The sequence below is a fragment of the Strongylocentrotus purpuratus genome, unplaced genomic scaffold, assembly GCF_000002235.5.
Source record: "Strongylocentrotus purpuratus isolate Spur 01 unplaced genomic scaffold, Spur_5.0 spur5_contig_227, whole genome shotgun sequence".
Classification (NCBI taxonomy): Eukaryota; Metazoa; Echinodermata; class Echinoidea; order Camarodonta; family Strongylocentrotidae; genus Strongylocentrotus; species Strongylocentrotus purpuratus.
The window spans coordinates 360-11,852 of NW_022144873.1; the positions used below are offsets into that span (position 1 = coordinate 360).

The following is an 11,493-nucleotide window of genomic DNA, read 5'->3' on the forward strand; positions in this document are numbered from 1 at the left end:
TCGTATTTGTTGATAGCCAAAGGTGCTTGAAAGGTGGTTAAGACAGAATGAACAATATGAATGCATTTTCTTGGTTCCCGACTCAACTTTCATTTCTAATATCATATTTTCAAATGTTTTGTGCCTGCAGGACCTCTGTCCTGTTTTGCATAGTGTGTGATTGTAAATTCCCCCCCCCCTCCCCAAGTAGACTTGATTTTAGTGTTCTGCTTTTTCCTCTGGTTTGACATTCCCCAGGCTGGGGCAGACATCTCCATGATTGGTCAGTTCGGTGTGGGTTTCTACTCGGCCTATCTGGTGGCTGACAGGGTAACGGTGTATTCCAAGCATACAGACGATGAGAGCTATATCTGGGAATCGTCTGCTGGTGGTTCATTCACTGTCAAATCAGTTCCAAGTAAGTAACTTAGGCTTGAAACCTTAAACCGAAAAGGAACTTTAAACGATCATTTATCTCACTGTAACTTGAAGTAAAAAAATTTCGCCGTTCCAATTTGGAGACCGGAGTTGAGGAGGTTGATCTTGGGCAGTCCAGTTTCCACTTTTTTTTTTCTAGCTGTCCTATCCCAAGTTTCTGAGTAGGTTCTTAAACTTGCATAAAGGATTTGAGCTTGAAAGTTTGTTTCCAGTCCCATTATATATCCCGTAAATAAAAGATACCGAGTGAGCTGGCCCACTAGTACGATCGTCTCCTGTCGTATGACCAAGCTTGGTCATGTGACGGGTCACGTGAGGGCCTCAACAATGCCAGTGATAAAGACACCGTGATGGAGTCTCAAGCTCCTGATACGAGCTCTGTAAATCGAGTCCCAAAAGGGTATCTTTTATTTACTTGCATAAAGGATCATTTGCTTTTTATGCGTTTTGTTCGTTTCCAATAACACCAGCCTGACGACTGCTGGGCTTGGGTTGTTGAAATTGCCAGCCAGAGAGAGAAGGTTAATCAGAATGTCATACAGAGTATTATAAAAATGGCAAGTTGAGTATGCTCTGAAAAAAACATACAAAGTAAAGGAATGCCCACGAGACTCAATTTGTGGATTTTGTCACAAATAACTGCAGTGCAAGAATTATAAATTCTGAAACGTTGGTTTATGCGGCAGTTGCATAGTTATGTGTGAATGATTTGACCCACAGCAATTGACACACTCAAGCGTGGCACCATGATCGTTCTGCACATGAAGGAAGACCAGGTGGAGTACACGGAGGAGAAGCGAATCCGTGAAATCGTCAAGAAACACAGCCAGTTCATTGGCTACCCAATCGCGCTTCAAGTAAGTTGGCAAATGTAGTCACTTATGCAAATTAAGTTAGTATAGAGTAACATAATTCATAAGATGGAATACATCAGATTCGAACCAGCCAACCGATCCCGCAAGCGCGGTGGTCGAGTGGTAAGACGTCTGCACTAGAAAGCATGAGGTTGTGCGTTCGAGGCCCACCCGAGTGATTTTTTTTTCCAACTTTCAATCAGGAGGTAACACACCGAGTATAAAGTGTTTGTACGTTTGAACATTTTACTACTAGTAGTATTTTGTAGCATAAGGTGAGGTTATTGGGTCTGTGCAGGGATAGGCAATACTCTTTTGTCATTGGTGAGAGCGCTGATGTGCAGGACACCTTATGTGCACAGTCTAACGCTTCATCTGGATGTACATGTAGTAACTGCACTTACCTGTCTGCATATTGGTCGTCATTAAGGGGCTGAACTTGAGCACCGACAGCTGACTGCATAGGTCCGGATCCAACTCTGAAGTCTGACTTAAAGAGTTGTTACTCAGTGGTTATTCAGTGTTTCTATGGGAGCGTCTCCAAAAGTGGGTCGGTGGGTTCGCAGAGTGCAATTGGGCAAAAGTGCTTTACTAAAATGACACAATTTGATTCGCAATTAAGTTGTCTCAGATTCCAGTGTTGAATAATTTTATTCTTTGATCTCTCAGGTCGAAAAAGAACGGGAGAAGGAAGTCAGCGACGACGAAGAAGAGGAAGAAAAGGAGGAAGAAAAGAAGGAAGAAGAGGCAGCTGAAGACGGGGAAGATAAGGAAAAGCCCAAGATTGAAGATCTGGAGGAAGATGAAGAGGGAGATTCCAAAGACAAAGACAAGAAGAAGAAAAGATCAAGGTGAGAAAAACGAGGCTAAGGCTCTCCTGAGCAAAATGCTCAATTCTGGTCATCTGTTATAGACCGGTTCACTCAGCATGAAAGCGCTTGCATGATGCCAGGGCAGTAGTGGAGCTGCTAAAACAGTAATTTGTGGTAAAAGCATAAAACCTGGCATGTAAGGTTGCAATAGACTGAACGTTGTTTTAACCACCCTTCTATCTGAACAGCCGTATCAAAAAAATCAATCCACTTCCCCTGCCTAGAGGCCAATAGTCGGATCAACGGCCCGCCGAACGGTTGAAAGTGAACAGCATTTTTTTTCATGGTTTTCCAATATCATTGAACAGCTCAGTGGAACAGGTTATAAATATAAATTAATAGCCCTTCAATCGGTCCATTTCATGAAATTACGACAATGCAAAAGATCCTATTTGCCTTCAAACTTTACCTATAAATTATCTTTTCCCCTCACTTTTAGGAGAAGTACACAGAGAACGAGGTGTTGAACAAAACCAAGCCGCTGTGGACCAGGAATCCAGATGACATCAGTCCCGAGGAGTATGGCGAGTTCTACAAGAGCCTGACCAACGATTGGGAGGACCATCTGGCTGTCAAGGTAGGTGGTCCAAGATGTGTGGTGACACATATGCATGAACCATAGAGGTGTTTTCCTAACGGGGAGCAAGTTGGATCACGTTTGGGCGAGGACTATGGTTAACCACAGTTCAGGTAATATCACTGGAATGCAGAATGGTTGAACTACTCTAGTCAAATATTTGGAATATAGCTGGTTACCAATAGCCACGTACATCATAATGCACAGCAGGGAGCCAAGACTCAGAAGTTTTGTGATTGACATTTGACTTGAAACGTTCGCACGTTGCTATTAGTACGTTGTTATTAGTGTGCTAGCGTAAGTTACGTCATGAATCAAACATGAGTTGATGAATGGTCTTTGCCCCAACTTGGTCTTTGCCCGAACTTGCTCTATGATTAGCAACTATGGTTAACAATAGGGTTAACTAGCTTCAGAAACAGTATGGTTACATATAGGGTGCATGTAGATTATTTTGTGCCTTACAAAGTAGAAGAACACTGGAGATCTTCCAGCACAACATGCGCCGGGCCGTAGTTGTTGTCGTGGGAGTCACTTTGGCACCGATGCACAGCAACATTGACGGCTACCGGTGGTGCACATGGAAGGAGAGTAAACCCAGTCTGCTTAGGTGTCGGTTGCCTTAGGCCAGCCTGCCAAGCAGTAAGGTAGCATTGCTGAGAGGAGGAGCAATGGAGGACCTCTTTCTTAATGTCCAGGGACTTGCTCCTCTTTGCTGCAAAGCTACATCAAAACCTGCAGTGGTCTCCTGTTCCAAGTGCCGTTTTTTTTTGGGGGGGGGGTCCTGGAGGGCCAACCTATCCTGTACAGCCTCTCTCGTTGACTAAACACATATGAATTAGATTTGTTGTAGACTAAAGGGAGCTGGGCAGTGCTATTGTATAGGATTGCCCATAATGCTAATGAATGGGCTAAATCTTGCCTTTGTGTAGCCATTCTGAATCCATTGAATGGAATTTTAGCTTTGCCTCGTCTTGTTAGTCCAAGACGGGATTATGCATCCATTTCCAAATGGACTAATTTCTTGGAATATTCTTTTTGCAGCACTTCTCTGTTGAGGGACAGCTCGAGTTCCGTGCTCTCCTCTTTGTGCCCAAGAGGGCGCCCTTTGACATGTTTGAGAACAAGAAGAAAAAGAACAACATCAAGTTGTACGTGCGCAGGGTGTTCATCATGGACAACTGTGAAGACATCATTCCCGAGTACCTCAGTAAGTGTTTTGGGATTTTTCGGTGGGCTAGAGTGAATGTTTTCAATTGATTCGAAAGACCTCCTCCCAGCTACAATTGAAAATATTTCCGAGAAGCCACTGTGCCAAATGTTTGTGCTTCGTGATATTGAAATTGTCACATTGTGAACACTGTTGGTCAAATGTGCATTGAAAATATCAAGCTGTATGCCACATGCTAGTAAAATTAAGTACTGAATGGGATTAGCTTTTTGCACGTGTCCATTGCACTCTGTTATTACTGGCCCTGTTCCGCGTCTGGGCCCTTAGCCGGTTGTAAATGTACTTATTTAATACCGGCAAAGCACATCTTTATTCCCATTCATAAGTACATTTCAATCCCACCGTCAAACAAGTTGAAAATGATAAATTTCTGATGGTTTTGTTCAACAATTTTACTTGATGTTTTGTGAAACACCCCTCAAGCTATTCACAAATTTCATGCGACACCGGAAAAAAAGTGTTTGAAACGGTCAAAGTTTTATCAACCATTTAAAACCACCCATGTGACGGGCTCTCGACCGATAGGAATTGGTAAACTGTCTCAGGTATTTATGAATGGACTTTAAAGACTTAAAAAAAACATGGGGCCTTAATATATTGCACTGCGATTTTCATCCATTGAATTTGTTTTCGTCACATCAATCTTGTGGCATTTTCTTGCGGTCTTGAATGATGGGAACGTTTTGCTCTGGCTTACAGACTTCGTCAAGGGTGTGGTGGACTCGGAGGATCTTCCCCTCAACATCTCCCGTGAGACGCTCCAGCAGAGCAAGATCCTCAAGGTCATCCGCAAGAACATGTCAAGAAGTGCATGGAGCTCTTCATAGAGTTTGCCGAAGAGAAGGACGACTTCAAGAAGTTTTATGAGCAGTTCAGCAAGAACCTGAAGGTATGTTTCTGAACTCCTCGGGGTTAAAGGGGATTTCAAGGTGAGAAATAAGGAATAGATCTCGTTTTCCTGCAAGCCTGTTATTTTTGATTAAGTTGGGAAATTTCCTCCATCCTATACAACTTTTAAAACCTTATACGACCTCTAACACTCTTCCTTTTATTTTACATCTGGTTTCTAGTGTTGTCAATTAAAATTTAAATAAGCGTTCAAAAAAAATTCCACGGACAACAAACAGCTGCTTCTGCTCCGACTATAGTGAAACTCACTGTAACAAACTCAAAGGGACCACCAAGCTTGTTAGGTATAGACAAATGTCCGTGATATGCGTGCGTACACGAGGTCCCCTTCAATGGTGAAACCATTGTGTGTACTAATGTGCAAGGGTACTGCCCCATGACACATTATCTGAACAATAGCTAGCCCAATTTTTTGCCTTGAGGGGGCCTTCGTGATAGAAGTGACAGCCTCCATAGTGAATTTTGCCGCCAATGCTCGGTATAGTTGTACAGTCATATAGTTTGGGAGCCATAGTTGATGTTCATAATGGGGCATTCTACTGAAGTGTACTTACTGAAAGTGTTCTGACTGTATTCTTGCAGCTCGGTATTCACGAGGATTCCCAGAACCGGACCAAGTTGGCCAACTTCCTGCGCTACCACACATCTCACTCCGGCGACGAGATGAGTTCGCTGAAGGAATACGTTTCTCGCATGAAGGAAAACCAGACGCAGATCTATTACATCACAGGTGGGCTAAAGAAAGAGGCACTCAAATAACTTTAAAATTTTACTAATTTACACAGAAATTATGCAGCAGTGATGCCAAAAAATTCTGTTTTAATTGCTGATATTATTTGGTGATGAACCAAGTTGTACTGAGCTGCATTGTAAAAAAAAAAATGTTACCATGTAATGCAAAAATTTCATATTGCTGATATCTCTGAGAGCATTCATTACAGAGTTTGTTTGATATTCATAGGTGAATCAAGAGACCAGGTTGCCAACTCGTCGTTCGTTGAGGGCGTCAAGAAGCGTGGCTTTGAGGTCCTGTACATGACAGAGCCCATCGACGAGTACTGTGTACAGCAGCTGAAGGAGTACGAGGGCAAGACGCTGGTCTCCATCACCAAGGAGGGCCTGGAGCTTCCCGAGGACGAGGAAGAGAAGAAGAAGAGGAGGAACTCAAAGCCAAGTTTGAGACCTGTGCAAGGTCATGAAGGACATCCTGGACAAGAAGGTGGAAAAGGTACGCCCATTATCTCCAACCAGTGTTGCAGGACTCAAATCCAGGACTCGATATGAGTCCTTCCGAATTTCAGTTACTCAGACTTGACTTGAATCACATTGACAGAAGACTCAGACTCGACATCGTGTCTTGGACTTGATGCTAATGACTCATGAGTCAGGTTTTTTTTTACTCGAGAACAACACTGTCCCTAACTTTAACCAGATGTAACACAGTGCAACAGGTGTAAAAGTCCATGAGGCTTCATTGCAATGGGCCATCAAAACGAACTGCCGATTCTGAGAGGGTAAGAACTAGTCCCATTGAACAATGCAAGCGTGGACTCTGAGGCAGTTTGGTATCAGTTTAGTGGTCCAGTCCATCACAAAGCCCTCTCAATTCCAATCACAAGTAACGGGGATGAACAATAACAAAGAAATGCCTTTGTCACTGTTCGTTTGAATAGCTTGTGAGTCGAATTGGGACTGGAGGACTTACGATGGATTCGACTAAAAAATTGTAAGCAGTTGTTGACCTGTTGGATCTTGTTACAATGGGCAGGCTTCTCACCTAGTGTTGCGTGAAGCATTTTGGCAGGGTTTCTAGACAATACCTGGCTGGTTAGGGTCATTACGCTGGCAATTTGTGCAGACGTCAGTCACCTTAGTGGTCGTAAAAGCATGCAAACATGAAGTTGCTAAACAGCGGTGATGTATAAGATTCTGTTTTAATTGCTGATGATCCGTGATGGACTCAATTCTACTGAGCTGTTTACAAGTGTATCCACTGTCAAGATTCTTGTTTTGAAGCATGCAATTAGAAAGTTTGTTTGTATAAATTGGACTGATATGAAATCACAAGCCCAGCAAACTTGAAACAAATTCATCTATGAATGGAGCAAATCTGTAATTCCTCAGCCAAATTAGCCGGGTCCAAACTCAACTTGTGAATCTATGAGAAATAAAAGCCACAAGTGATTTCAGGATATGATGGACACAACAGGAGGGCTCTATTTGGTATGGGTAAATTTTGATAAAACATCTGAGAATTTACCCCAACCAAATTAACTCAAAGGCTAACTGGCACATGTAAACTAATTGACCGTTATTTGGCAATTTGATGCTGATAGGGTAGTGTTGTTTTAAAACAAATAAAATGGGGATTAGTATTTGTAATTTTTGTTGGTTTTTGTTTTTCAGGTGGTTGTGTCCAACAGGTTAGTGGTGTCACCCTGCTGCATCGTGACCAGCCAGTACGGCTGGACAGCCAACATGGAGCGCATCATGAAAGCCCAGGCCCTGCGCGACACCAGCACCATGGGCTACATGGCAGCCAAGAAGCACCTGGAGATCAACCCCACCCACTCCATCATGGAGACGCTGCGACAGAAGGCGGACGCAGACAAGAACGACAAGTCGGTCAAGGACCTGGTCATGCTGCTGTTTGAGACCTCCTTGCTGTCATCAGGTTTCTCCCTGGAGGACCCACAGACGCACGCCGGCCGCATCCACAGAATGATCAAGCTGGGTCTAGGTAAGGATCACTGGTTGATACTAGGTTGGGTGATGAATTTTGCGTTGAGGCGATTTAATTCAAATTGGTTTCTGGCTCTGAAATTTTTCTGACAAGCGCTCGCCAAGCACTCGGTGAACTAAACTAATGGAAGTATGTAAAGGGCTCAGACCAAATATCGAACAATGTTTTTAAGCATTTGCTGGATAGCTCAGTTGGTAGTGCACCGGAACGGCAATTCGGAGGTTTGCAGGTTCAAAACCCACTCCAGTCAAATTTCTTTACTAATGTATCACAGACCAACTAGGACTAATTGGAATTATGTAGGATTGATATTGGTTCATGATGACTGATTCATTCAGAGTTTTCGCTTGCCTGTAAAATTTAAACAAAACTCGGCTAATTTGTTCATGAAACAACATCTGAAACATTGCATCAGAGCGTGAATTTTGTCATAAATGTTTGGACAAAAATGATGTAGCACAACCAATATTTAGTCTTATTTTAATAGTCTGTATGCGCATATCAGGTGGGTTTTTTTGAGAGAGAATATAGTATATTATCTGTAGATATCCTCCATTTCGTGATGAGTCAAGGAATTGTTAACAATAATAACAAAATGTGTATTTCTGTTGACAGGTATCGATGAAGATGATGCCGCAGTAGTCGAAGAAATGCCCGAGCAGATGCCACCTCTTGAAGGAGCAGACGATGACGCGTCTCGCATGGAGGAAGTGGACTAAAGATGAGGACCAACAAACGAACAGTGTTTAGGCCATGGACAAATGCGACTGGCTACAAGACTCGTCTGAAAATTAGAGACACAGGTCATGTGATTCCTCGTGGGAAAATCTCTGAGCTTTTTTGAAGACTTCAGTGGACTGGATCCTCTACATCTTAACAAATGGACATCTTAACAAATGGACATCTTAACAAATTGAAATGTGTATAGAAGTTGTTAGCATATAGTGTTAGTAAGTGGCTGTACCTAGACTTAAAATCATTCCCTATTGCAGTCGGAATACATTTGTTTCAGCTGAGTGTAGTAGGAACATGGTGGGATGTATACGTGTGTGACTTGTACTTGTAAGAGAGTAAATACCGGTTGTCGTTTTCAAGTGAAATCTTCTTGGAGACAAGTAAACCTGGAAAAGTTGTCTGTCCAATTCGACAAATTTGCATTTCATTGATACAGACAAATGTGAGGAAAACTCAAAGGCTCCTTTAATTCCGCACATAAAATACGAAAGTCATTTCTTTGTACATGTACATGGTCATTGGTGAGTGGTTGTGTATAGTGTATACTTAATCGCGATATGCTCTTTCATGTAATTAAAATGATTTTAAAAATTTTTCAGGATCTGCCAATATAACCAATCAAAAAAAAAAAATCATTCAGCATTTGCATACAAATAGAGTACTACACTTGTATAAATTGATACAACAGATGTGAACTGTTACATTTTATGCATGTTATTGGCTGCTTATCGAAAGTCTTGCAGTAGCTTATTTCAAATAAATTATGTAGGTGGTGGACAAACGCTTCATAACGATAAAGGTGGTTGAAAATGCGCCTGCAGTTTTGACATCTCATTTGCATATCACTGCACTTAAGACACATATTTCGCCAAACTGTTGACTCTGTTCCAATTTGCATGATAAGTGATTGGAGCAATATTTTATAAGCTTCGACCTGAAAACTTATCCGAAAAAAAGAGAAAAATGCCTAAAACATTCAGAAACTGGTTATTTAGAAGACATTATTTTGAAAACTAGTTACGAAACATAAAAAGATTCACCTCGGTCAATGAAAATCTTCCTCTACTTACATGAACAATGCACTTTAAACCAAACCCACATTTGTACAGACTTCAAAGTTGTGTGTTTATTCTGCCATAATGTTTACTATTTGTGGTCAAATTCAATGACAAACGTTGAAAAACTTTCAACTTCTGAGGATTATACAATTTTGTTTTGTATTAATAATTAAGAGTAACTGTTGATTCACATTCATTTTTGTAAGCTCAGTTTTCAGCCTTTTTTCGTTTGTGCATTAATCGTTAAGTGTTCCAGCATGAAACACTATAAGCCCTAATAAAATTTTGGAATATAATACTATTTTGTAGTTGTGTACAATTGATATTATTGTTGTGTTAAGAAAAGAATAAGCAGCCTAGTAAAGTGTGTGCATAACGGGTATCTCATAGGGTGTTCTTTGTTACTAGAATACAATGAAGGTACAAATTTGCCAATAAGGTACAATTAAAACCCTAACTCCCAGCATGATCGACTATATAGGAACCATACCCATCCTGGCATTTCCATACCATATGGGAAACTGCACTCGCATATTTCCGACTCTGATTTTTGAGGTATTCCAACCCAATTTAAACCGAGACTGTTGGTGTACTGTAGGGGTACTGTACTCCTGACAGATTCCAACAAACATGCCCTTGGGTTTGATGGGTTGAGTTTCTCTGGCTTAATGCACAATTCTATGCTCAATTAAAAGTCGGCTCGTTAGTACAAACACTGTTAATACAAATTCTAGTTATAGCAAACAAATCCTTGTCCCGACTGCATTTATGCGCACAATGAATGGGACTGATGTTCCTCTTAATACAAATTCTGATACATGTATTTTTTATAACAATTTGCCTGTTTCTCTTAACAAGTTTTTATCAACGAGAGTCGACTGTGCACTACATGTATGTTGCTTTGCGAAGTATCTCAAAATAAATGGCAAAACAAGTAAAGCGAGTACTAGAGTGTACATGTACACAATTCTGTACAACAGATTCAGAATGGCTACATTCACTAGATTTGTTTTTGCATCTGATGTACACAGTGTGCCAGATTAGCCAGGGTAATCATATACAGTAGCACTGCCCGGTTCTCTTCATCTGGCAACAACCAAACATGTCGAGTCAGCTCAGCGACATTATTAGGACACTATAAGGATGGCACTAAAATAATTGGAAATACATGTACATGTATATACCTTTTCCCTTTTTAAAATCCCTTCTTAATTAGCGGCAATTGGATTGCTGTTACAAGTTTGTTCTTCTTATGGATTAATAGTGCCTCTGATGTTCTATCTTTATTATTTGGTGGTTTTTTTTTTGGGGGGGGGGAGTAATTCGGGTTTGTTGTGTTGTATGAACAATTTCAGCAGGATATTCCTAAAACAAAAGAAAAGAAATAACTTCTTAAAATTGTTATGACTTCCAATAGACTTTTGTACACGACTTAACAGGATATTATTACATTTTGGGGAATCATGTTTTGTGCAGCACAAGGAGCGCCAAACAATATTCCTAAAATTGACTGACTGTTTGCCGAACTTCACTTGAGGGCAGCGTCTAGTTTTAGCGGAGTCAAATGCTCGCGTACTTTTAAGCAGAATCGACTGTTTGCTAGTCTATGATGGGCGCCATTGTGTTATGTGCAGATTGCTCGCACTGCGGAAAAGGATGGAAAGGGGTAAGGAAAAAGACGAATTTACAGCTTTGTATGTACAAATATCAAATGAATTTAAACATGCATATGTAGTGTACGGTGTTAGTTAGGAAAAGCTGTTGTTTTGGGGTTATTTTTTGGTTATCTTGTAAATAATCGAGCTCAGCATGCTCAGCGTGTCTGGCCGCCCGGGCCTCCATCATGATTATGGCCACACACAAACAAATGTCATGTCAGTCACTTTGCCATCAGACGCTAGACATGCCAGACCCGTCAAATAAGCCACTCAGTATCTCGATGAAGTAGTCCATGTCAAAGGTCATTCGGAATATAATCACTGATGTGATGATAGGCAACGCGATGTTACGCGCAAGCCTACTCCTTAGAACTATGAGGCTCCGCGTGAGCGGAGCCTCATAGATGACTGTTTCATGCACTAATATAAGGTTTACCAC

At 41.4% G+C, this 11,493-nt stretch overlaps 1 protein-coding gene across 1 annotated transcript; it reads left to right on the forward strand.

The window, feature by feature from the left end:
* Positions 1-237: 237 nt before the first annotated feature.
* On the forward strand, positions 238-8,322 carry LOC115922344 (heat shock protein HSP 90-beta-like; the record flags this gene model as incomplete). The annotated part of the gene is given in 13 exon segments (XM_030981268.1): positions 238-397; positions 1,138-1,274; positions 1,941-2,122; positions 2,199-2,205; positions 2,583-2,720; positions 3,765-3,930; positions 4,651-4,746; positions 4,749-4,840; positions 5,443-5,590; positions 5,822-6,038; positions 6,040-6,088; positions 7,267-7,600; positions 8,219-8,322. Coding segments are annotated over 13 exon segments (1,830 nt in total), but the record flags the coding sequence as incomplete, so codon positions are not given.
* Positions 8,323-11,493: the final 3,171 nt, after the last annotated feature.